Below are 27899 nucleotides of genomic sequence, written 5' to 3'. Positions count from 1 at the left end.
CTGTGACCACCAGCTATCTCAGAGACTCTTGCCCGCTCACCTGGGAGCGCATCTCCGTTACCTGCCTGCTTGCCAGCCCGGAGGTCCCGTTGTCACGTGCGGTGACCACCAGCTATTCCAGAGACTCTTGCCCGCTCACCTGGGAGCGCTTCTCCGTTACCTACCTGCCTGCCAGCCCGGAGGTTCCGCCGTCACGTGCCGTGACCACCTGCTATTCCAGAGACTCTCGCTTGCTCACCTGGGAGCACACATCTACCATCTGCCTGCTAGCCTACCCGGAGGCTCTGCCATCACAGGTCGTACCTACCCCTTACCCAGAGACTGCCCTGATCACTTGCCGTAACTCCCTGTCCGTTCACCCAGAGACTGCCACCCGCTTCCTTACAAGGGCCTCCCCCTTGTATAGTAGCTCAGAGGTTCCGCCTCCCGGACCCGTTACAACCACTTTTTTAGCCCATCCTTTGCAAGGCCACAGGAGACAAGAAGTCTGACACATAGTCAACGCCTAGAGACGATGGTACAGGAGTATCTCCAAGTAAACATTGAAGCCACGACTGTGTCACTGGACCCTTGCTCTTTTTGGGCTTCCAATCTGGATAAATGGCCGGAGCTAGCCACTTACGCCTTGGAGATCTTGTCATGCCCCGCAGCCAGCGTTCTGTCTGAACGTGTGTTCAGCGCTGCTGGTGGTGTGCTGACAGATAAGCGCACGCGGCTCTCCACTGATAATGTAGACAGACTCCCGTTCATAAAGATGAACAAATCATGGATCCGAAACGACTTTTCTACCCCTGTGTCATCCTGGGGAGAGTAAAAGCTTGATGATTGGTTAAAATCACCCTACCAACCGTTTTAAGCTTTCAAATTACTAATCATGTTTATCTGTATCTTGGCTGGAAAATAATTTGGGCTTTGTAGCAGTGTGCAGCACTGATTCTCTTAGGCCATCTATAATAAGCTCCACCAGATTTAAAATTACTAATCATGTTTATCTGTATCTTGACTGGAAAATAATTTGGGCTTTGTAGCAGTGTGCAGCACTGATCCTATTAGGCCATCTATACTAAAGCTTCACCAGATTTAAAATTAATAATAATTTTTAGCTGCATCTAGCCCGTTAAATAATTTTGGGGCTCCGAGATGCGCAAGACACATAAGTGCCTTCTTGCTGCACTACCTGCAGCATGACCCTCATATTGTCAGAATTCGAAGTAATCATGACTACTGGGTTGCCACACTCTTAGATCCCCCAAACTTTTCGATCAACCTTTTCATTTTAATAAAGACCCAAAAAATGGTCATTTTTGAAATTATAAGCATTAGCAGGTTGTTAGAAACTGAAATCAAACAGTTTTCAACTCAAAACTTTATTCTAGGTGATGTTACATTTTCACATAGGACCCCTTGTTCGAAAGGAGCTTCTGAACTCTCTCGTCCATTGAATTTGTCAGGTTTTGGATGGTTTCTGCTTCAATTGTTTTGCATGAGGACAGAATACCCTCCCAGAGCTGTTGCTTAGATGTGAACTGCCTCCCGCCATCATAGACACTCCTTTTAATGATGCTCCAAAGGTTCTGAATGGGGTAGAGGTCAGGGGAGCATGGGGGTCACACCATAAGTTTGTCCCCTTTTATGCCCATATCAGCCAGAGATGCAGATGTTTTATGTGCAGCATGAGATGGTGCATTATCATGCAGAAAAATGATCTTGCTGTGAAATACACGGTTCTTCTTCTTGAACCATGGCAGGAAGTGCTGTTTGAGAAAATCCACATACATTATGGAGTTCATCTTTAGCGCCTTCAGGGATCCTAAAGGGGCCGACAATCTCTCTCCCCATGATTCCAGCCCAAAACATTACTCCACCTCCTCCTTGTTGGCGCTGTAGCCGTGTTTGCGTGGGGTGTCCATCAACCAGCCATCCTCCACTCCATCCATCTGGACCATCGAGCGCTGCACGGCACTCATCCGTGAACAAAACAGTTTTGAAATCAGTCTTCATGTAATGTTTGGCCCACTGGAGCCGTTTCTGCTTGTGTGAAGTGGATAGAGGAGGTCGACAGGATGGCGTATGCACAGCTGCAAACCTCTGAAGGACCCTGCATCTTGTTGTTCGGGGGACGTTGGAGGCACAAGCAGCTTCAAAAACTTGTCTGCTGCTATGACAAGGCTTTTTTGCCGCTGCTCTTTCAACCTGACGTAATTGCCTGTAGGAAAGAGTCCTCAATTTGCCCTTATCAGCACGCACACGTGTGTACTGTGAATCAGCTACATACTTCTTGATTGCCAAGACACTTCATCCTGATCATCGCACAATGTTGATTGTAGTCATGCCTTGACCTAAACACTCCACAATTTGTTGCTTCTCAGCAGCCGACACATCCTTTTTCTTTCCCATTTTGGCAGAAAATGTAGGCTGCTTAATAATGTGAGACACCCTTCTTAAGTAGTCTTGCCTTTCATTGGACACACCTGCCAAACTAATTAGCACAGGTGTCTGCAATTGCTTACAGTGATATAAAGAGCCCTGACACACATCACCATCAATGAGTTTAACTGACAAACAAACAAATTCTTCCCTTATCACTCCTAAACACTTTTTGTATAATAATTTGGAACACAGTGTACATGTGCTTTTCCACAAAACACCAGTGGTTCACGTAGTGAATCTTACAGTTCTAACTTGCCAACCGTGGTCTGTATGGAGTTGTTCAATAAAGGGCCCAAAATTAAGATAACATAGATGGGAGAGGTCTCTATGAATAGGAATTCCTAAGTATTTGATACCCTGTGAGGGCCAGGCAAAGGGAAAGTTGGACTGGATGGAATCCTATATGGATTTGGGGAGGGAGACATCGAGGGCCTCAGACTTCGCTGCATTGATTTTAAAATTTGACCATGTAACAAAGTGATCTATTTCAGCCATAACAGCATGGATGGATATATGTGATTGAGTGATATATACTAGGACATCATCAGCAAATAGAGAGCACTTGTACTCGGTGCCTCCCACCTCAATCCACCTAATATTGGGGTTATGGCGAATTGATGAGAGCAGGTGCTCCGTCACTAGGATGTATAAGAGAGGGGACAGAGAACATCCCTGCCTTGTCCCATTGGTGATTGTGAAAGGTGATGAAAATGTTCTGACGCGCCCCCTGGGCCTTGGGACACCCGGAGCCAGACCCTTTTTGGTGGATGCTGGTGGTTGTAGTCTCCGTGACGGCAACCCGGTTCCGTGGCTCAGGGCGGTCAAACCAGTGGCGGAACTATTTATGTGGTTTTGATGTTTAAATGTCCTACTATGCCATCCGTGGATTGCGGTCAGAGTGAACCGCCGCTCCAGGGCAGACCGCTGAGGCTGGTGTTGTGGGTGCAGCAGAGCGTAGCATAACTCCCCACGGGAGGAGTATAGCCTCAGGGCAGTGTATGCGGAGGATGGGGGTGATGGTGCAGGGCAGCAGCAGTAATGACACGGAGTCAGTGATGCAGTCCAGGGCCTTTACTCACAGTTCTTATTATCCAGACCACGTCTGCAGGTAACGGCTGCCCACGTCGTACTGTGCTCACCAGGTGAGGGGCTCAGACAACTCCCAGATAACTTTGGAGTGCTTCACAGGACCCCCTTTGTGTGTCCTTTGTCTGGCCTTTCTTACCAACCCTTCTGTCCGGCTGCCTCGGGCCTCCTCTTGGTAAACTTGGCGCCAGTTTCCCTGACCCTATGTGGTGCCTTCCTAGCGGGTGTAGCGAGGGGCTGCGCCACATAAAATGTCACAGCCTCCTGTTTCTAGCTGAGGGTCGTTTCCTGCCTCCACTAGTTTCGGGGACCGGTCTCCCCCTTTGGCCTGACCCCTCCACGCAGGTGGATTCGGGCGTGCGGTGGCGACTCGCCCGTCCGCACCCCTGAGATCCCTTCGTTCCTCGTTCCTGGAGCCTTCTCCGCTCCTCTTCCTTCCTTCTCCCTCTTCCAGGCCTGGGCCTCTGTTACTAGGCCCGCCTCCGGAGCAGAGCTCATGCAGAGCCCCTGCTCCCTGCCACTTCTGCTCAGACTTCTCTGCACTGAACTAAGATGGTGCCCACCTTTTATACTCCCTTCTCAATGCACCCAGGAACTGCTTCCTCCCTGCTCCTGCACTACAGGGTTCCCCTTCCTCAGTGTTCCCTCCCCCCACTCCAGCCAGGGACAGGGACTGTCGTGCCCATCTCAGGGGCATATTGGTCGCCCTGCCCCACGGCAATGTGGTGTAATGCATGCAGGTGTCGGGTCCTGATCCACACTACATCCTTACCTGAGAGTGAGATATCACACCTCTGGGTGAGGTGCAATACCTCTGTAGCAACCGAGCCCTCAGGGTGCTACAGTTCCATTTATCTTCAGCCTAGGTGATGTATTGCGATACAGGGCCGTGATTTTGGCTATAAAAGGGTCCCCTAGACCCCTACCCCAAGCTTTTTAAGAGAATCATATATGGCGTGCCAGGAGACTCTATGGAATGCTTTCTCAGCATCCAACGAGAGTATCTAATTACAAATTTTTAACTGCATCTAGCCCAGGAAATACTTTGTGCCTAGTAGCAGGGTCTGCTAGTCAGCGGATTATCCCGGCTGTTAAGCAAGCTACACCACCTGTAGTTTGGACACTTCATTTTTTCAAAGGAAATGCTTCGGGACCACGGGATACTCAGTGAAGAGCATCAGGAGGCACCCCAAGGCATAGGGGCTCGGACTGGCAGTAGGATGCCTTGCGGTGGACAGCCGAGCTCGATCCTTATAAAAGCTTTTTAACTGCAGCAGCTTTAGTGGACGCTACTGGAGCTGGAATTACGCGGCTGCTGGCATGAGACTTGCCCTCCAATAGATCCTTGTAAATGGATTTAAGTTGTATTTATTCAAATTAGAGAGACAATTTAAATTAAAAAGCTTAGAGCTGCCTCCACCACAGGGGGGCTCGCTCGACCCACCAGCGGACAGGCACCAGTATTGGGAGAGGGGGGCTGGCCGTCAGGGTTCACCGCGGCTCTGGCACAAACCCGGCGACACGGAGGTGGCACGGGCAGGAGCGTACTGAACGTGTCGGCTTCTCACTTTTTGGATTTTAGAAGGGCATGACATGCCTATATCTGTGTCTCCCCCTCCTTTTACTCCTCCACCTCTTTTCTTTTCGCATGACTATATGTACTTGTCACTTTTCCATGTGTTAGTTGTGTCTTCTGAGCAGTTTGTCAGCTTTTGGACACCTTTGAAGGTGTTTTCTATGTGTTTCTATGTGTTTTTGTTTGCCTGCCATTGGTTTTAACGGTGTTCGAAGGTGTTCGACGAACAGTTCGACGAACAGTTCGGCGAACACACGGGTGTTCGACGAACCGAACCGAACTCGAACACTACGGGGGTGGCTCAACACTAGTAACTATGTACTACAGCAGACCATCAAATACTGCTAGTTAGTGGGGCTTAAAAGTGAGTTAACAAGGGGACATTCATTACACTGATATTTCTCCTCTATGAAGGAACGTCAACCGAGTGCAGAGAGTCATCTGACATATTTAGATCCACTGAAGAGCAATTAAGCAAAAGTAAATGAGTACTTCTAATCAGGGCTGTGCAGTCGGAGTCATGGAGTCGGTGTTCATTTTGGTGGAGTCGGAATAAAATGGACCGACTCAGACTCCTAAACTATATAATAAATTGGGTTCAGTAGTTCAATGCAGTTTGTGGGGAATATTTTTTCATAAGGATTTGGGAAAGTTATGAAATGTCCTATAAATGTCTGACCTATTCCTGATCTAAGGGTCTAGACTTTTAGCTGAGATGAATCTGTGCTGCTGTAAATTTATCACTTAAACATGAGCCATGTATGAGGGAGTCGGAATCGTGGAGTCGGTGTCATGGAAATTGAGGAGTCGGAGCTTTGGCTTACCAACTCCACAGCCCTGCTTCTAATTACTAAATATTTGTAGAGATCTAGCAGACACTGCACAGAAAGAATTAAACGTTTCCCAGAATAAATAGGCAGGTACCTCACTGAAATTAATTATCCAGACTTGGAGTGCAACTGTGCAGTCACTCCGTGACTGCAGATTTGTGAATCTGCAGAGTGCGCGCTGGATTCTGGTGCACGAAGCGAGCGGGCTCGTGAATGCAATTTGCATAATGTGGTCACGTACCGACTAGATGTGTGTGGCCTGGCTTAATTCAAGTCAATTAAGGGAGGCCGGACATGTCTAGTTGGAATGTGGCTGGAAATATGCAAATTGCATACTTGCATTCACAAGCCCGCTGTAGATCCTGACAGTGGGCAGTGAGAGGATTCACAAGTCTGCAGTCACATAGAATGGCTGCAAAATTGAGCACCGAGCCTGGACATCACCATTGATAAAAATAAACAACTGTCAGTGGCATAAAAACCCAGGCAGATTCTGTGTCGAGAACACGACAGGAACATGAGCCAAAGACACCAGGCATCAAGTACAGCTCTATCCCTCACATCCACTGGTGTAAATCTCCAGCTGCCGGTTAATGTTGGATTTATCCACTAGAGAATGTAACACATTAAGGACGCTGTGAACGTTCCAGATCTTGGGGTTGGAACGCAGGAATTCAATTTCTTCCTCTGATTTCTTTGCGGTCTTACACCGATACTGGCTGAATGACTGAAACTGCATAGTGCAGAAATAGACAGATTTAACCAAGAGTGAAAATATTAGGTCTGCATGTTCAAAGAGAGACGCGTGAGCAGAGCGCAGCGGGAGAAAGTCTACAGGAAAATATCTGTACCTGGTAAATGAATTCATCAATAATATCCCACAGCCACTGGTTAGGCAGCTCCAAGGGCGCAGGACCATCAGCATCTACAAGGAAGTCATCAGTGTCAATGCAAATAATATCGCACCAGCAACACAACACAAGCCACAGACAAAACTGTCATGTCATTCTTAGAGGGGTTATCGCACAAACAATGATCATATAGTCACAGGATTCACATGCATGTCCATTACTGCCATATGTGATTGTGGCACCCCAGGGGTCTGGTTTCCACAGTAACAGCAATGTTATGTCTGCGAGCAGGTGGGAGGTCTCTTGGTCAGGGATCCTGTGCATGCCACACCTCCTGCCCAGTCCTGGGAGGGGAAGAACTTCCCCTATATAAACCTAGGGCTGAGGCAGGGTTAGAGAGTAGAGAAGAAGTAGAGACAGAGAAGAGAAGCAGATATAGGAAAAGAACATCAGGAGCTCTGTGGGCGCAGTGCTACAAGGAGTCAGGGGCTGGCAGCTGCAGAGCTCGCCCTGACTGAGAAGCTATCACCGGACCCGGAGTCCGAGGCTGTGGGGACTAACTCCTATCCAGCAGCAGAAACCGACCGGCAGGGGATTTCAGGTCCTCTGGCCAAGAAACCCGAAGGCACGGTCACACGCGTGGGACCAGCACCGCCGTCGTGGAGCGGAAGCTACTAGAAGGCCCCGAGTCACCGGCCATACGGGTGAGCACCACACGGTACACTCAGGGACGTGGGCTACTTATACCCGCCTCTAGCAAGGTAGCCAGAAGAGTACAGTTAGTTTGGGAGGCCTACAACTCCGCCTGGCCAGGGGAGATCCCATCTGCTCAAGGACTGACCAGGCCTCAATCGCTAGCAGTACTCCGGGAGGGTCTATCTTTGTCACCAGTAAAGACCCTGAACTACACCGTACCGTCTCCGAGTGGTTCCTGCTACCCCCATCATCCACGTCGGCTGCCCTGAGGCCATACCCCTCCCGTTGGGGGTGATACTATCACGCTGCACAATCCTACCACCGGCCTCAGCGGTCTGCCCTGCAGCGGCAGCTCCTTCGCTGCATTCAACGGGTGGCGTAGTCGTACAACATCTACCGCTAATACAGCGCCACTTAGTCTGACTCCCTGGGCACGGACCGGGTCACCGCCACGAGACTACAACCCTCAACAGATCCGGCTCCGGGTAAGCTCCCGTGTGCGCAATGCTGCGCGACACAGGCCCAGGGGTGCGTCAACTTTTGGCGTAGTCGGCAGGATCTCGTGCCCGCAACCACCGGGTACTGCGTGCCTGAAAAAGACTGTTCAAACTTACCAGTGGTGAAGATTCCCGCCATCCGGCGCCATCTTCTGCCTGCTTCCCGCCATCCGTGGAGTTTTCCCGCCGTTGGACGCCATCTTGAAGACGCCGCGCGGGAAGAAGAGGGGCGTGGACTCCGAAAGCGTGCGAGAACTGAAGCCCCGCCTCACGTCCGGACGTTGCGTAAGGTCCTGGAAGGAGCCCAGCAGACGCCGACGTCACAGGAGCGCGACGGAAGGTCCTCAACCCTGACGATCCACTGCGGAGCCGCGGCCTACGGAAGAGGATCATCGCAAGGTAGGCCACGGTCCACTAGGGGGGAGGAAGATGTCGGATACGGAGGAGAGCTTCACTGCCTCAACCCCCGCCAGCGCCACCGCTGCTGCAGTCATGCCTTTCACCATGCCCTATATCCCGGGAGCGGCCTGGCTACCCCAGTACTCAGGGGAGTCACATACCCTGCATGACTTTAGAGAAAAGCTGGATAGCCTCTTCCAGGTGTATCCCCTCACAGAAGAGCAAAAAGTGAGCATCCTGGTGGCCCAATTAACCGGGGCAGCCCAAAGGGAGGTAAAGTCCTGGCCACCTGGGGGAAGGACTGTTGCAGGGATACTAACCCGGCTGAGGGACACCTTTGATACCCGCACCTCAGCCGAGATCAAGCTTGGATTCTACGGGTGCAAGCAGCGAGCACACGAGAGTATAAGGGACTATGCCCTGAACCTACAAGAGGCCCTGAGAGCCATTAAGCAGACCGACCCTGACGGCGTGGGAGACGAGGACAGGCTGTTGACTGAACAATTTATAGAGGGTTTATATTGCAATGCCCACCGAACCCAGTTCAGGGGAATGGCCTTACAGGACCCTCATCTGGGATTTGCACAGTTCAAGGACAGAGCCATCCGGGTGCTCCGAGAACCGGCACCAGGTGGCGTTGTGACCCACAGACGCCCCACTACCACTTACCACCAGGAGGCGGCACCCTTGTCGGCAGGGCCTGTGGGAGCTGATGCGCAGGCTTTCAACAATGACCCGGCTCCAGACCTGCACCATCAGGTCCAAGAGCTAGCTAAAAGCGTTGCCGCGCTAACCAGAACTGTGCAGTCTTTACAGGTTTCCACTCCAGGGAAGATCCAGCTGGCATCCGGACCGGAGGACATCCCGTGGCGTCGACCAAGGAGGACCCCACCGGCCAGAGGAAGACCCAGCGACCGATACAACGAGGACGGACAGCCCATCTGCCGCCGCTGCAATCAACCCGGACATATGGCAAGGTACTGTCCTTTAAACTGGCACAACCTGGGGTAGAGGGCCAAACCCCAGGAAAAAGATCATCAGGCCCATCGAACTGGCGCGACAAATATGTGGGAGGACGTCCAGTCTTGCCCGTGGTACTGGATGGCATCCCCATGAGTGCCCTACTGGACACCGGGTCACAGGTTACCACTATCCCGTACGTGCTCTTCAAGCAGTACTGGAATGACTCGGATATCACCCGCTACCCTGACGACGACTTGAGTATCATCACCAGCAATGGTCAGCCCGTGCCACAGATTGGATTTAAAGAGGTGACCATTAAAATCGGTAGAGTCGAATTGGCGGCACAGGGACTGATCATTGTAGACATTGACAAGCGCGAGAGTCACCCAAAGATAACTCTAGGAACTAATGTAATTGAAAATTGTCTTGCAGAGGTGATTTTCCTTTTACAGCAGGTTGCCAAGAACGCCAGCTCCGGCCAGCAGCGAGTGCTCCAGAAAGAGATCCGGGCACTGATGCGACGGCAACAGATAGAACTCTCCGGTGGTGAGATTGGTAGCGTAAGAATGTGTGACCCTTTTCCTATTGCCATGCCCCCAAAAAGTGAAATGATGATTTGGTGCCGGGCAGCTATTGGTCTGAGAGGTAGAGATTACCAGGCAATGGTAGAACCAGTTTACTCAGACAGTAGGCCCACCATTTTGACAGCACGGGGGGTGGTCAATGTACGCCATGGGAGGGTGTCCGTTCGCATAATAAATATCGGGAAGAGGGAAGTGTACCTGCCCCGGTATGCCACGCTAGCCAAATTGTATACCATCAATAAAAATTCCATACAGTCCGTAGAACCCTTGCCTCCATCTTCCCCGGAGGAAAGTAACGGCTCTAAGGAAACAATGGAGGACTGGTGTCAGCAACTACATTTGGGTACTGACTCCACTCCCTCACACCAGAAACAGGGAGTCTATCGGGTGGTTCAAGAGTACGAGAGAGTGTTTAGTAAACACCCGTTAGACTTTGGGCGAGTCAAAGGGGTAGAACACCACATCCCCACGGGAGACCATCTTCCCATAAAAGAGAGGTATCGACCCGTACCCCCTGCACACTACCAACACGCCAAGGGGATGCTTAGGGACATGAAGGAGGCTGGGGTGATCAGGGATAGCTGTAGCCCCTGGGCAGCTTCATTAGTCTTAGTCAAAAAGAAAGACAACACCATGAGGATGTGTGTAGATTACCGGAAAATTAACCGTATCACACACAAGGATGCGTACCCCTTACCAAGGATAGAGGAGTCTTTGGCTGCTTTAAGATCTGCTAACTTCTTCTCTACCTTGGATCTCACTAGCGGGTACTGGCAGGTTCCTGTAGCAGAGGCGGACCGGGAGAAGACCGCATTCACCACCCCGATGGGACTTAGCGAGTTTACCTGCATGCCGTTTGGACTCTGCAACGCACCGGGAACCTTCCAACGATTAATGGAGTGCTGTCTGGGCCACAGAAACTTCGAGACGGTCCTGTTGTACCTGGACGATGTCATCGTATATTCCAAGACTTATGAGGACCACCTGAAACACCTGGCGGAAGTGTTCGAAGCTCTGGCAAGCTACGGCTTAAAGGTAAAACCCTCCAAGTGTCACCTCTTGAAACCAAAGGTGCAGTACCTGGGACACGTGGTGAGAACTGACGGAGTGGCTCCCGACCCTGATAAGATCACCGCAATTAAGGAATGGCCAAGTCCCTCCAGTGTAAAGGAAGTGCGGCAGTTCCTCGGGTTGGTAGGCTATTACCGCAGATTCATCCCCGGTTTCACCAAAAAGGCAGCTCCTATGCAGGACCTCCTGATAGGCCAGTCCAGGAAGGCCAAGACCCAGAAGCCGCCCTTCAAATGGGAGAAGTTAGAAGAAGAGTCCTTCTGCCAGCTGAAGATGGCCCTCACGGGGGATGAAATCCTGGCGTACCCTGATTACAGCCAGCCCTTTATCCTCTACACCGACACAAGTAACATCGGGCTAGGAGCCGTACTGTCCCAGATCGAGCAGGGGAAAGAACGAGTAATCGCTTACGCCAGTCGAAAACTGCGACCCACCGAAAGAAACCCTGAGAATTACAGCTCATTTAAGCTAGAGTTCCTGGCAGTGGTGTGGGCAGTCACCGAACGCTTTAAGCACTACCTCGCTTCTTCCCGGTTCACCGTGTACACGGATAACAACCCGTTGACACACCTGGACACGGCAAGACTCGGTGCCCTAGAGCAGAGATGGATGGCCCATCTGTCCAACTACGAGTTCACAATCAAATACCGGGCAGGACGCTCCAATACCAACGCGGACGCCCTGTCCAGGGTGCCAAACCTACCGGACGTAGGAGAAGATCCAGAGGGACTGGAAGAAGTCGAACTCCCCGCGTTCCACTGTCATGGCACTATCCAGTATTCCCATCGGGTAAGGAGTAAGCAAGCCGCTACGTTTAACCCCTTGCCTCACTACAACTGGGAGGAAACGCAAGACAGTGACCCTGCCGTCCGGCTGGTGAAGGAGATGCTGACTCGGCCAGAGGCTCGCCTTGACCCAGACGCTCCGGAGGAAGCCAAGCAACTGTGGGCTGAGAAGAGTCGACTGTTCCTTTACAAGGGGAAGTTGTGCCGCAGAATGGTTAACTCCCGGACGCATGAACTGATCTGGCAAGTAGTGGTGCCACGGAGAGACGCAGCCATGGTGATGGAAGCATACCACGACGGGGCTGGACACTTCGGATGGAAGAAGCTGGAGTTCCTGCTGCGTGGGCGGTTCCACTGGGTAGGCATGAGGGGAACCATCGAGAGGTGGTGCAGAGACTGTGGCCCGTGCAACCTAAGAAGGAAGGACCGTGCCAGCCAGAAGACTCCCCTGCAGTCCATCGTCACCCGGCAGCCGTTGAAACTGGTAGCCTTGGATCATGTAAAACTGACCCCAAGCAGAAGTGGCTACGTCTACGCGTTAACCATTGTGGATCATTACTCCCGGTTCTTGGTTGTCGTCCCCGTTAAGGACTTAACAGCTCAAACAGCAGCTAGAGCCTTCCAGCAGCACTTCTGCCGTCCACACGGGTACCCGGACCAAGTGCTGACGGACCAGGGACCTGCCTTTGAAGCGGAGGTCTTCCAGGAATTCTGCAATCTGTATGGCTGCCGGAAGATAAGGACGACACCCTATCATCCGCAAACTAATGGACTTTGTGAGAAAATGAACCAGGTGGTAATGGATCTTCTGAAAACGTTGCCCCTGGAAGAACGCAGTCTGTGGCCTGAGAAGCTGCCCGACCTGGTGGACCTATATAACTACATCCCTGTAGGTTCCACCAACTGTACCCCGGCTTACCTAATGAGGGCAAGGCCTGGTAAGCTACCTGTTGACCTGGAGATGGGAGTCCTGACACCCGAGGACACTTCACCGGAAGCAGACTGGGACACAGAGAGGCAGCAGCAGTACCGGAAAGTACAGGAGAGCGTGGAGCGAAGTCTCTGTCTCGCTAGGGAAAGACAAGAGAAAAATTACAACCAGTATGCTCCCGCTGTTCCCCTGGTACCCGGAGAGCAGGTCTTGAAGAGGAAGAGACGGCTCCACAAGTTGGACGACCAGTGGGAGAAGGACCCGTACACCGTACTGCCCTCAAGCCACGATAACCCAAAGGTTTGTACCATCAGTAAAGACGGAGGGGAAACCACAGCCATTGTATCCCGGGATCACCTGAAGAAGTGTCCCGAACAGCTACGGAACCCAGAAGGAGAGCAAGAAGACCCTCGACCCGTAGAGGAAAGGGAAGATATGGTTAGTACTGTGCTCGGAGACTTCCCTCGATCCTGGACTCAAGTCAATGGTGCAGTTGTGGTACCCGTCCTCACATTCCTCCAACCAGCATCTCAAGTGCCTACGGAGCAACAGGTAGAGCTGGAAGAGCAGCCGGTCCAGGAGGCAGCAGACTCCACACAAGCAGAACAGGAGGATCAACCCTCTGCTCATAGTGAGCCTGCCGTACCCCTAGTGAGCCAAAGAGCCCGTAGACAGCTGCCCAGTTTACCCTTGACAGCTCCTACACCCTGTTGTTCAGGGCCTGACAGTCAACTCCGTAGGTCCACTAGGGCCACTAGAGGCCAGTTACCCGCACGTTGGAGGATTTGAAGTGTTTAAATTGTTTTATTTGTGGTCACCTGTCTGTTACTTGTAAATAATTATGTGTCTCTAGTTATTTTTAGGAGTCCTTGGTGGATTTACCGGGAATCCTTGTACAATTGGTTGGAGCGTAACCCAGGAATGGACTAAAAGACTGTTAAGGACTCGGGGCAGGACAGACCCCTACCTGGTTACGTCTCCCTGTTTTAGTGAAATGGACACCTTTGTTTTCTTCAAAGACTGCACCCGGTTGCGGACACGCCGTAACCATCTTTATGTGTTTTTCTTATTGTATTATTATTGTTTATACCTTGTTATGTTTTTCTAAAAATATGTTTAGTCCCGGAGTACTAAATTTCACTAGGGGGGAATGTGGCACCCCAGGGGTCTGGTTTCCACAGTAACAGCAATGTTATGTCTGAGAGCAGGTGGGAGGTCTCTTGGTCAGGGATCCTGTGCATGCCACACCTCCTGCCCAGTCCTGGGAGGGGAAGAACTTCCCCTATATAAACCTAGGGCTGAGGCAGGGTTAGAGAGTAGAGAAGAAGTAGAGACAGAGAAGAGAAGCAGATATAGGAAAAGAACATCAGGAGCTCTGTGGGCGCAGTGCTACAAGGAGTCAGGGGCTGGCAGCTGCAGAGCTCACCCTGACTGAGAAGCTATCACCGGACCCGGAGTCCGAGGCTGTGGGGACTAACTCCTATCCAGCAGCAGAAACCGACCGGCAGGGGATTTCAGGTCCTCTGGCCAAGAAACCCGAAGGCGCGGTCACACGCGTGGGACCAGCACCGCCGTCGTGGAGCGGAAGCTACTAGAAGGCCCCGAGTCACCGGCCATACGGGTGAGCACCACACGGTACACTCAGGGACGTGGGCTACTTATACCCGCCTCTAGCAAGGTAGCCAGAAGAGTACAGTTAGTTTGGGAGGCCTACAACTCCGCCTGGCCAGGGGAGATCCCATCTGCTCAAGGACTGACCAGGCCTCAATCGCTAGCAGTACTCCGGGAGGGTCTATCTTTGTCACCAGTAAAGACCCTGAACTACACCGTACCATCTCCGAGTGGTTCCTGCTACCCCCATCATCCACATCGGCTGCCCTGAGGCCATACCCCTCCCGTTGGGGGTGATACTATCACGCTGCACAATCCTACCACCGGCCTCAGCGGTCTGCCCTGCAGCGGCAGCTCCTTCGCTGCATTCAACGGGTGGCGTAGTCGTACAACATCTACCGCTAATACAGCGCCACTTAGTCTGACTCCCTGGGCACGGACCGGGTCACCGCCACGAGACTACAACCCTCAACAGATCCGGCTCCGGGTAAGCTCCCGCGTGCGCAACGCTGCGCGACACAGGCCCAGGGGTGCGTCATGATCATGCATGTGCACTACTGATCTATCCACACTCAGCACACAGGATTAGCTTTGTGTCTTCAGTGGGTGGGAGGGGGTTTGCAGTGGTTATACCCCCCCACTGATCTCACCTGTTGATACATAAATGCTTTTGTGAAAACACCTTTAAAAGAGGTAGTCCGAAGGCCAAAGAAATTTTCATCTAACTCCCTATCTAGTGCTGTAATTTAAACCCATTTCAATTAGGCTTACATTAAAAATTCCCTACCGTCCCCTAACTACACTAACTGCTATTACATCTTTTTTCCCTATTTCCCATGCGCTGACGCTTCGTGTGAGAATCCCAGTGCATGATGAGATACTCAAACAAAGAGTCATAAGAGGGTAGAGGCTGCGGTCACTGCTGCAGTCGCAGCCCCCCTCCCTGCAACCAAGAGTCATCAGTGATGTCCATTTCAGGGCATGGGCTAGTCCGTGCACGCTGTCATTGTGCGATGTGCAGTCATAGCATGTGCTCTGTGTTGTCAGCTAAGATCAGTAATAATGAACCAACACCACAGAGGAGAGTGCACTGTCAGAGCACGACGTCAGAATACCCGGCGGCGTGCAGAGAACAGCACCGTCCCCACAAGTGACACAGCGATCAGGGACTAGCCCAGCCCCTGAAATAAGCGTCACTGATGAAGCTTCAGTTCAGGGAGGAAGCAGGGGCTGTGGCAGCCTCTCCCCCTAATGAAGCTTCATTTCAGTATCCCAGCATGCACATAGCGTCATCAAAAAGCAAGTAGGGAAAAAAAAATACAATAGCAGTTAGATAGTGAAGTTAGGGGACGTTAAGGAATTTTTAGTGCAAGCATATTAGAAACTAGTTTAGATTACGGTACTAAATAGATAGGGAATCCGATAAAAAAAGGGTGGTCCGAAGGCCAAAAAAACCTTAACATTTACAACCTAAGGCCATGTTCAGTTTTTTACCTCAGTATTTGTAAGCCAAAATCAGGAGTGGAACAATCAGAGGAAAAGTATAATAGAAACACGTCACCACTTCTGTATTTATCACCCACTCCTGGTTTTGGCTTACAGATACTGATATGATATACTGACCAAATACTCAACGTGTGAATGTGGCCTAACAGTCAAACTTAAGGCCCCGTCACACTAAGCGATATCGCTAGCGAGATCGCTGCTGAGTCACGGTTTTGGTGACTCACCAGCGACCTCACCAGCGATGTCGCTATGTGTGACACTTTGCAACGATCAGGCCCCTGCTGTGAGGTCGCTGATCGTTGCAAAGTGTCCTGGACCATTTTTTGGTCGTTGGCCTCCCGCTGGCCAGCACACATCGCTGTGTGTGACCAGCGGGACCAATGATCTGGCTGGTAACCATGGTAAATATCGGGTTACTAGGGGCACGCGCGCACTTAGTAACCCGCTTTTTACCATGGATACCACTCTGCTACAGTGAGCGGAGGCTCCCGCGCACCGTAGCAGAGTGGTATCCATGGTAAACAGCGGGTTACTAGGGGCACACGCGCACTTAGTAACCCGATATTTACCATAGTTACCAGCCAGCTCCTGCTTAAGCAGCAGGCTGGTAACGGGAGCAGGTCATCGTGGAACGATTCTTTCCACGATATCGCTGCTCCCCTCATCGCTGGTGAGCCTGCCTGTTTGACAGCTCACCAGCGATGTATTAGCGATGCAGCAACGATCCCTGACAGGTCGTATCGTTGTCGGGATCGCTGCTGCATCGCTTAGTGTGACGGGGCCTTTACTCAAAATGTAGTTGAAGAGATTGCAGTAGTTGTAGTAAGATTCAAAACGCTGCTCCAATGTGGGTCCTCCCTAAAGAAAGGACAAGAATCAGTGTTATTGCATCCCCCCAAATACAACTTATGCACCGGTGTCCAAATTAAAGCGGCAGAACGAATTCTTACTCTAACTTTGGCGTAGATGTGTCTGTAATATAGCTCCTTATAGAGGATTAAGAACACCGCATCTGAAAGAGAAGGGAGCTGGTTATAAACACCCACACATTAAGTTTAGATGGTTGTTTTAGATTTCTAACAAAGTCAGAAAAAAAGAGAAACAGTTATCAAAACCACAAGAACAAAAGTGGATAAAGTAGCATTAGCAAGTAAGAAGTGGTCAGCATTTATTTTTCTAAAATGGAAAACTGCTTCCTTTTCTATTGCACTAAATTTAATTGACTCTTTTGACTGCAAAAGCATCTCAGCCTATAAAAAAGGGTGCAAATAATAACTCATGAGGGTATGGGCACACAACGTCTTTCAGACAGATTCAGCCTAAAGAAGCACTATAAAAAAATGCACAGCAATGTTAAAACTTCTGTTAATTCTTTTAACCACTGCAAGTTTGAAAACCGGGATGTGGACGCACGTTCAGTATTTGGCTTCTGCTTGGAAGCTGCTAGCTATTAAAAGGACGGAAAAAAAAAAAGCCGACAGTAAAACTGGTGCAAAAATGCCAATGAAGACGCTTTGGGAAAAACACCGCCGTAATTTTCCTGCACAGTCTTAGCCTTTGATAACTTAGCAGGTACACCGGCGAATAAGAGATGTCATGTGCACCTTCCCCAAGTCATACAGCCATCAGTAACGTAAATGCCCACACCTACCATTCCCAACTTGCGGAGCGATTGCTTCTGCTTCAGGCCATGGGGAATTCTTGAAGAAACGTTCAGTTAACTTTGTCCAGCTGCAATGAGAAGAAAGCAGTAAGTCAGTGAGAAATAGCGATGGTAGAGTCAGTCATGAGAGTAGCAGCTGCAAAAAACTGATCACACTGTCATATGAACCTCCATGCTGCAGAACCTCTTTACCTGTTCTCATAGATACTGTATCTTGTATCTCGTACACCTTCTGGTCGATGACATCGCTGGACACTCGGCTGGCCTGCAGCTCGTACACCTTCTGATCTATCAGGTCAGACACTGTCTTGTGGAAGTACTGAATAAAGTTCTTTATCACTTCAGGGATGACCTGATAGGTTTGCTGCTTATACTGGCGTTCATATGCCAGGTCCTGCTTGGGGTCACCTGTGATAAAAAGTGAAAATGCTTATCAATACTAAATAATATAGAATAACTCACACATACTAGTTCGACGTTTTGGTGGGATAAGTGAACGAGGCTCCAAGAAATATTGAGCGATTGGTGATGTAATATACACAATTTGCTGCTGATGTTTTTATAGGAGCATGGTTAGGCTCAATGGACATAATGGAAATCACCAATACAATTCTGCCTCATCTCATCGGCTGACGTGTAATATACAAGAGACATACGAAGCATGTTATGTTTCTAAAGGGAACCAGTCATGTCAGATATTTTTTTTAAGTAAATTTATTGCTTTTTCATTTAGTTTTACAAATCAAAAAGAGAAATAATATAACATGTTACAAAAGACATCATGTTTACATTCATGAGCGCACTTCATATATCACACTTAAAAAATCCTATATAACTGTTAGACTTTTAAAGGGAATCGGTCATGTGAAAAATGCTATTAACCTGCAGATTAATAGCGTTCTGAACCTGCCTGGTACCAAGAGGAAAGGAACTTTATTTATTCGGCAGCATTCGGGTTTCAGGCACGGGGGCAGCGCCGGTTCAGTCACCGCTCTGTGAATGTAGAGCGATGGCTCTAACTTTGCCCCCGGCCCTGACAGCTGGACCTAATGCTGAGCTGCTGTCAGTCAGTGTCGGGGTGCAGTTACAGCCGCTGATCTCTATACACAGAACGGTGACTGAACCCGTGCCGGCGCTGCCCCCGTGCCTGAAACCAGTACACAATTGGGAGGTATAATGTTAATTTCCTCCTGACAGCGTGGGTCTAAGTGCCAGCACCAGGCAGGTTCAGAACGCTATTAACCTGCATATTAACCCCATATCTGCAGGTTAATAGCGTTTTTTTTTCACGTGACCGGTGGGTCATTCCACATCAAGTGGACCAGTTTTAAAAATCGTCCCAACTCGACCTTCTGCGATTTTGTTGAAAATTTATAAGGATGTACATGTATGTTTGAAAAGAGGTTCTGTAAATTTTTAGGGCCAGATCTCAAATACATTGGGCACTGTTGACCTTTCACTGGAGGTTCCACCAAGCCTGCGGCTTCAGCTAAGAGGATTTTGCAAACTTTGGCACATAGCCATTAGAGTTCTATGCTGGCTATGATGCTGAAATTTGGCATACTAGCTCAACTTTTGCTTCTAAACACGATAAAATTATTACTGGCTATGACAAAACAATATTTCGGCCGCAATTTTGTGTCAAAGTAGCTTGTAAAAAGCATCGCATAAAATTTATGCCAAACTTTGCCCATATATAACTCAAGACCAAAAGCCAATAGTAACTGGTGCTTTGCCCTGTACACCAAACATCTACATGACTTTGCATTGCTGCAATATCACGGTCAAACCATATGTATTTGTGGAAATATTCACACCCACATATGATGAAAAACTTAAAAAAACTGAATTTTACCTATTTTTAGGTCAAATTTCTCAAAAAGGGTACCCCTAAAATATATTAATTCTGATATCATTAGAAAGGGCACATTTTTCTCTACAAGGATCATTGTTTTTTTTTTTTTGGAGTCTCTCAGTTTAAGAAAAGAAAAATGCCACTGAACATGGTGTTATTTATGCGCGTAATGCATTGATTTTGTGTTTGATTTTCAGATTATTATCACATGTTACAGAGTTGTATTGTTGCTAGCAATGTCTATTATAATCAAAAACCTATAAACCTTTTTGTTTATGAAAAGTTATTGACTATTGTTACGTTTTAATGCATATATTATTTATTTTTTAGCGATGGAAAATGAAATTGATGAAGAATCGGCCCAGTGCTCTATCGGCCTTGCGAACAATTCGAAGTGCCACCTTAAGACATTCACCCATAGCAAGGATGAGTTGAAATTGTTTACAAGCTTTGGATTGGATGAACAGAAATTGCTGCGTCGACGAGTGGGACTAAATTTTGACGAACATTCACAAATCTGTTTACACCATGAAGCTTCATTCTTGACCAAATATGAGCATTTGCAAAAATCGTGTTGCAATCCTTTTGGGAAGAAAGGTCATAACACCAAAAACAATTTGCGAGCTATCAATTTGTTAGCAGCTGACCAATTGAACGAATTTACAAAGAATGATGTGAAGCCTGGCCAGAAGATGTGTGCATCATGTCGAAAAGAATTTGCTAACAGGAAAAAATCAGCTGATCCAGTTTCCTCTGAATCAGATCCAGATGGAATGGAATGTTCTCCTGAAAGTCTAAAGTCAAGCTTAACATCCATTGGCATCTCTCCTCTGAAATATCCACGGGTAAGCCAGCGGGATTCACTTGGATATGCAAGGAGAAAGATAAGCCAGGTACAAAACGCATTTTCTAGCAAGATTGCTTCAATTGGAGGTTTTGAGCCGAAAGACATTGAGCAAACAAAAACAGCACAGTGCAAAATGTGTCTGGATTACAATCACCTTTTGGCAGATTTGAAGCAAAAGCTGCAGGTGTTCAGTCGGGCAGAAAAGGTCCAAATCTTGACATTGGCACCTAAAAGTTGGTCCATTAAGGCTATATCAGACGAATTCGGTGTCTCTGAACGAATGGTCAAGCAAGCTCGAAAGCTTAAATGTGAACATGGGATCTTAGCCTTACCTAGAATCAAGTGTGGCAAGAAAGTTTCTGAGGAAGTGAAGAAAAAGGTGCAGGCATTTTTTGAGGATGATGAATTCAGTCGAATGTGCCCTGGTAAAAAAGACTATGTATCAGTGCAAATAGCAGGAGAAAAAAAAAAGCAGATGCAAAAGCGACTATTACTGAGCAATATGAGGGAAATGTTTGTTGCCTATCGGGATGGGAATGGCCCTGAAATTGGATTTTCCAAGTTTTGTGAGCTTCGGCCAAAGTGGTCCGTAACCGTTGGATCTGCTGGAACACATTCTGTTTGTGTGTGTACCATTCACCAAAATGTCAAACTAATGCTTGCAGCATGCCCAATCAATGATGACTACAAAGAGCTCATATGCAAAATGGTCTGTGGAATTGAATCCAAGGACTGTATGCTTGGCCGTTGTGATAAATGCCCGGGTCCTGAAGTTTTAAAAGAATTTCTAGTCAATGTGTTTGTCAACAGTGACCCTGAAGATATTATTGAGTTCAAACAATGAATTCACACTGATCGAGACACGCTTGATACCAAACAACTGACTATAGAAGATTTCATTGAAGAATTGGTTTTGAAAATTTCTAAACTTTGTAGCCATCACTACATCGCCAAGCATCAAAGTAGCTATTTGAAATCGTTGAAGGAGAGCTTGTGATCCTTATGGACTTTGCTGAAAATTACTCATTTATTGTTCAAGATGCCATTCAAGGTTTCCACTGGGAAAATAGTCAAGCTACAGTACACCCATTTGTAATTTACTTCAAGGAGTTAAATGGTGAAGCTGCGCAGAACATCAGCTTGTGCATACTCAGTGATTGCTCACGACATGACACAGTTGCAGTCCACACTTTCTTAACAGTAATTGTGGAGTATCTCAAGACTCTCATCTATGGGATTCGTCATATCCACTACTTCAGCGATGGATCTGCAGCCCAGTACAAAAATTTCAAAAATTTTCTCAACTTGTGCCACCACAATGCTGATTTCAATATCAGCGCTGAATGGAATTTTTTTGGTACCAGTCATGGAAAGTCGCCCTGTGATGGGATTGGAGGGACAGCAAAGAGGTTGGCAGCTCGTGCCAGTCTTCAACTCCCAACTGAAAACCAAATACTGACCCCGGTGGATTTATTCAACTTTTGCAACGAGCAACTGCATGGAATCAAATTTTTTTTGTTCCAAAAAGAAAAAATTTACGAAATACGGGTAGTTCAAGAGGAAAGGTTCAAAGAAGGACATACAATTGCTGGAACAAGAGAAAATCACCAGTTTGTGCCAATTGATGACAAAAAGATTCGCATTTCAAGGGTGTCAAATGACCCATCATCTTTCATTGCCCATGTAGATAGATCTGTCAGATCAGAAATGCCTTTTGTGCCAATTGCAAACCTCCAGCCAGGGCAATACGTTGCCTGCATTTACGATAGGAACTGATGGATTGGAAATATTTCTGAAATTTCAGTCGACGACCATGATGCATTAATAAATTCTATGCATCCTCATGGACCAGCTAGCTTCTTTCACTGGCCTGTGAGAAATGATACATGCTGGATTCCCGAGCAGTCAATCATTGCAATAATTCCAGCACCAGCTGCAACAGCAATGGGCCGACAATACAGCTTCTCTGAACCGATTATGTTGCAAATTCAGCAACAATTCCAGACCACTTAGACTGAACATTATGACTTGGGAACCAAGAAAAGATACCCAATATTAGGCTTGGGATCCTAGGCAAAGACACCCACCCTCAGGCTTTGGAACCTGCGATAAAGAGACCGCCCGCGGCTGGCCTTGCACGGCTATCGGCCATGGCTCCTAGGCGATGGGGCTGCCAATTCTCGAAAGACAGCATTATTACAATTCTTAAAAGGATTAGAATACCAATTCTTAGGGAATTGGTTGTGGTATAACCACCATGGACCAACGCAAGGGTTTGAATAGTGCAGTTACCATTCATTGCTTATTAATAAATAACACCATGTTCAGTGGCATTTTTCTTTTCTTAAACTGAGAGACTCCAAAAAAAAACCAATGATCCTTGTAGAGAAAAATGTGCTCTTTCTAATGATATCAGAATTAATATATTTTAGGGGTACCCTTTTTGAGAAATTTGACCTAAAAATCGGTAAAATTCGTTTTTTTCAAGTTTTTCATCATATGTGGGTGTGAATATTTCCACAAATACATATGATTTGACCGTGATATTGCAGCAATGCAAAGTCATGTCAATGTTTGGTGTACAGGGCAAAGCACAGGTTACTATTGGTTTTTGGTCTTGAGTTATATATGGGCAAAGTTTGGCATAAATTTTATGCGACGCGTTTTACAAGCTACTTTGACACAAAATTGCGGCCGAAATACTGTTTTGTCATAGCCGGTAATAATTTTATCGTGTTTAGCAGCAAAAGTTGAGCTAGTATTCCAAATTTCAGCATCATAGCCAGTATAGAACCCTAATGGCTATGTGCCAAAGTTTGCAAAATCCTCTTAGCTGAAGCCGCAGGCTTGGTGGAACCTCCAGTGAAAGGTCAACAGTGCCCAATGTATTTGAGAACTGGCCCTAAAAATTTACAGAACCTCTTTTCAAACATACATGTACATCCTTATAAATTTTCAGCAAAATCGCAGAAGGTCGAATGGGGACCACTGGTCCACTTGACATGGAATGACGCAGGTTCCCTTTAAGTCCTCAAGACAGTAACAGCATTTGGAATCTTTGTGACACCTTCAGCCTTCCCAATTTACCGTCTAATTCTTCGATACCTTCCTTTCAGTGTGTATAAAAGCTTGTACTAAATGTTTTATCTCTACAGCACTATAATACGTCAAAATAAACTTTATTCAATTATCAAGGAAAAGCTTAGTTTTTCTTTTATCGCGTTCTGTTTCTATCCGCTCTATGTTCAGCAAACATCTTAGTTTGTCTCAAATCAAGTGTTATGAAGGTACTGATTGCGATAACCAATCTTTTAAAATGGCCTTTTCTAGAGATCAGAAAAATGGAGTGTATGAGAATAGGAAAGCGACCAGAGCTTGTGCTCCCATGCACTCCTCCTTCTTTATGAAATATTGCTAACATAGGGCTTACCTACAATATTATATTCCAAATATGTTCTACACTTGATTGGATTATGCTCAAGAACGTTTGGACTATACTACACTGCCATAGTCTGTTTTGCAAGTCTTACATTTAGGGCAATATGAGATTCTATCAGTCTGAAGTGTACCTGATCACGCTATTAACATGCAAATACAGGGATAATCTGCAGATTAATAATGTTATGAAGGTGCCCAGTCGTCGTACTGAAAATGCAACACCTGGGAGAAAGTGAACTTTACTTCTCCCTGTAGCCGCTGCTTTCAGTCATACCGGCGTCTCCGGAGAAATTAGTCACCGTTCACAGCACTGAGAGCAGCGGCTGTAAGTACGGACCGGCACTGACTGACTGTCGTCTCAGAAGTGCATCAGTGTAGAGCTGCCACTCTCTGCGCTGTGAGCAGTGACTGTAATTGCTCAGGACATGGCGGTATGACTGAAAGCGGCGGCTCCAGGGAGAAATAAAGTTAAAACCAATTGGGAGAAAATTAAGTACAACGTCCAGGCACTTTCATAAATATCCCTATATCTGCAGGTTAATAGTGTTATCTGACCTGATAGATTCCCTTTAATGAGGCTGGTGGAATATGTAATGCAAAATCAACAGGGTAAAATCACAGCTAGTGTGCTGGTTTGTTCGTTGTATCAGAGGAGAAAGAGGTCAACTAAATAAGAGCACAAGGTGACGGTTACAGGACCACGTGGGCATGTTTGTGTGTGTAAAGAATATACCACAGAAACGCCCGCATAATCATATCAATCAATCATGGAATACTAGTATGCAGACATAGGAATATAATAATATAGGTATAAGGGACATCGCAAAGAAACATGAAAAAATGAGAGAAAAAGAAAAGCGACAACAAGGCCCCAAATGAGAATAGAAAAAATATATAATTTTATTAAATACACAAGTCAAAAAAGTAATACATGAAAGAGCTTAAAGGCACAAAGTGCCACATATGTGATTAAAAAACCAAGGACACCAAGAGACACCCCCTCCCTCTCTCCCCCTCCCTCCCCCCCCGGGGGGGGGGACACAATAACCCAATATTAACAGCAATCAGAGGTATGTATTAGTAGCACCACAAAGGCATATATAGATAATAGCATCAATAAGGGACAATTCCCAGATACCTAAGAGTATGCAAAAAGAAGGAGAGAGCAAGTAGAGCATATGGGAAGTAAAAGGCAAAATATCAAAAATGAATAGCCAATAATTACCCAAATTTGCAAATACCAGTGGTGCAACAGATGGAGGAAAAAAGAAGGGGGAAGGGGGGCCTAGTGGTGTCACCCCTACGCGCGTTTCGGCAGGCCTTCGTCAGGGGGCATGGGGGTAAAGAGCACTGGGGCCTCATAAATAGCAAATCACCTAATTAGTTAATGGTGCACAGCTGCTAAGAACATGTAGACGTATGCCCAAGGACCTAAAGTGATGCTTTTCGCGTCATAGTGGGCGGGGCGAACCGCGGCATCCGCATCATGTGACACCCACGTGCCGGTCAGCTGACCGGCCCGCAGGTCCTCACATAAAGATGCAGAGAGCCGCGGCGCGCGCCGCCGACGTGACACGAAAGCGTTCACGGTCACTGGGCAACCCAGATAGGTGTGTAGGATGGCGAGGCCTGCCCATAATAGGTAGCAAATAAGACCAAGCCAGCAAACACAGAGATGGAGTGGGAAATAAGGCAATACACCAGAAGCAAACAAAGCAAAAATATGCATAGTATCAAGTTCGCACCCACCAAATAGGTATGGCAAAAAATTTTTTTTTATATATATTTAACAATCAGGTGCAATAACAATAGCATAAAATTATTATATCAAGGAACAATATAAATACCATTATAGAGACCAAATTGTCATAGTAGGGACGAAATGGCCAAGAATATTGTCAAGGATAAATTTTCATAACAGCCATACATTAGATAAAAAGCTGATATCGGCAATATCTATAATGTACAAAAATACAAAAGAATTATATAACAAATAACTTAGTTGACCGGACGATGGATCCGCCTAGGGAACATGAAATAAAGAAGCAGCAGATGTAGAATTTTGCACCGAATAAGGAGGCTAGAATGGAGACCACAGTGTGTTGACCACGTAAATAGATGAAATAAAAAAATCTAAAAATAAATAAAAATGTGAAACAAATTAGTAACACATAATACATAAATGGCAACATAGGTGAAGTGATGAGAGGATGAACACAACCAGGAGGCAATCACAAAAAAGGAACAAAGCTAAGGGACTCGTTCAAGCCCTTAGGGTGTACAGTGTCTAATTAGGAGGTCTAGAAATCTTTGAGACCTTTTGGTTCACAGCCACTATCAACCCACTCGGGGAAGGGTTTTTATTGACGGGTCTGGTCCTGCGCCTGGATGCAGGCTGCGTGGCCGCTGCATTGCCTGCCCTAATATTGAACATGCTACCCAATTCTTCAATTCTACTCATACAAGGACATATGATATACGCAAGTCGATCAATTGTATGTCTAGATACGTGATCTACTTTGCCACCTGTCCTTGTGGTCTCATATATGTGGGACTTACCTCCCGCCAACTTAAAATTCGAGTACGTGAGCATGTTCTGGGCATTCAGTCTGCGGCAGGCCACGCGGATGCTTCCACGCTCAGGACCATTCCCCGTCACTTTAAGCTTTATCACGATTGTGACAGTTCTGGGTTGAGAGTTCGAGGTATAGACTCTCTCCTCTCTACCATTCGTGGTGGTAAAATGAGCCAACGGCTGGCCCAATTGGAGGCCCGCTGGATATGGCAATTAGACACTGTACACCCTAAGGGCTTGAACGAGTCCCTTAGCTTTGTTCCTTTTTTGTGATTGCCTCCTGGTTGTGTTCATCCTCTCATCACTTCACCTATGTTGCCATTTATGTATTATGTGTTACTAATTTGTTTCACATTTTTATTTATTTTTAGATTTTTTTATTTCATCTATTTACGTGGTCAACACACTGTGGTCTCCATTCTAGCCTCCTTATTCGGTGCAAAATTCTACATCTGCTGCTTCTTTATTTCATGTTCCCTAGGCGGATCCATCGTCCGGTCAACTAAGTTATTTGTTATATAATTCTTTTGTATTTTTGTACATTATAGATATTGCCGATATCAGCTTTTTATCTAATGTATGGCTGTTATGAAAATTTATCCTTGACAATATTCTTGGCCATTTCGTCCCTACTATGACAATTTGGTCTCTATAATGGTATTTATATTGTTCCTTGATATAATAATGTTATGCTATTGTTATTGCACCTGATTGTTAAATATATATAAAAAAAATTTTTTTGCCATACCTATTTGGTGGGTGCGAACTTGATACTATGCATATTTTTGCTTTGTTTGCTTCTGGTGTATTGCCTTATTTCCCACTCCATCTCTGTGTTTGCTGGCTTGGTCTTATTTGCTACCTATTATGGGCAGGCCTCGCCATCCTACACACCTATCTGGGTTGCCCAGTGACCGTGAACGCTTTCGTGTCACGTCGGCGGCGCGCGCCGCGGCTCTCTGCATCTTTATGTGAGGACCTGCGGGCCGGTCAGCTGACCGGCACGTGGGTGTCACATGATGCGGATGCCGCGGTTCGCCCCGCCCACTATGACGCGAAAAGCGTCACTTTAGGTCCTTGGGCATACGTCTACATGTTCTTAGCAGCTGTGCATCATTAACTAATTAGGTGATTTGCTATTTATGAGGCCCCAGTGCTCTTTACCCCCATGCCCCCTGACGAAGGCCTGCCGAAACACGCGTAGGGGTGACACCACTAGGCCCCCCTTCCCCCTTCTTTTTTCCTCCATCTGTTGCACCACTGGTATTTGCAAATTTGGGTAATTATTGGCTATTCATTTTTGATATTTTGCCTTTTACTTCCCATATGCTCTACTTGCTCTCTCCTTCTTTTTGCATACTCTTAGGTATCTGGGAATTGTCCCTTATTGATGCTATTATCTATATATGCCTTTGTGGTGCTACTAATACATACCTCTGATTGCTGTTAATATTGGGTTATTGTGTCCCCCCCCCCCGGGGGGGAGGGAGGGGGAGAGAGGGAGGGGGTGTCTCTTGGTGTCCTTGGTTTTTTAATCACATATGTGGCACTTTGTGCCTTTAAGCTCTTTCATGTATTACTTTTTTGACTTGTGTATTTAATAAAATTATATATTTTTTCTATTCTCATTTGGGGCCTTGTTGTCGCTTTTCTTTTTCTCTCATTTTTTCATGTTTCTTTGCGATGCCCCTTATACCTATATTAT

General features: G+C 47.2%; 2 protein-coding genes across 17 annotated transcripts in view; one reads left to right on the top strand and one right to left on the bottom strand.

Annotated features, from left to right (window-relative positions):
* Positions 1-27899, top strand: part of LOC141157322 (microtubule-associated serine/threonine-protein kinase 3-like) — a 490040-nt gene that overhangs the window by 374985 nt on the left and 87156 nt on the right. The gene's annotated exons all lie outside the window — the stretch shown is intronic.
* LOC141156622 (eukaryotic translation initiation factor 3 subunit L-like) lies at positions 6473-26212 on the bottom strand. Its single transcript, XM_073642818.1, has 7 exons — positions 26179-26212; positions 17672-17887; positions 17468-17563; positions 16767-16828; positions 16605-16674; positions 6774-6847; positions 6473-6655 (listed from the first exon to the last, which is right to left on the bottom strand). The coding sequence occupies exons 1-7, from the start codon at positions 26210-26212 to the stop codon at positions 6473-6475; spliced, it is 735 nt and encodes a 244-aa protein (XP_073498919.1).

The sequence above is a fragment of the Phyllobates terribilis genome, unplaced genomic scaffold (genome assembly GCF_046119375.1).
Source record: "Phyllobates terribilis strain yellow unplaced genomic scaffold, ASM4611937v1 Scaffold_8__6_contigs__length_399053987, whole genome shotgun sequence".
In the NCBI taxonomy this organism is placed as follows: domain Eukaryota; kingdom Metazoa; phylum Chordata; class Amphibia; order Anura; family Dendrobatidae; genus Phyllobates; species Phyllobates terribilis.
Note: the sequence above shows the minus strand (reverse complement) of the source record. Positions and strands in the feature narration are given on the sequence as shown.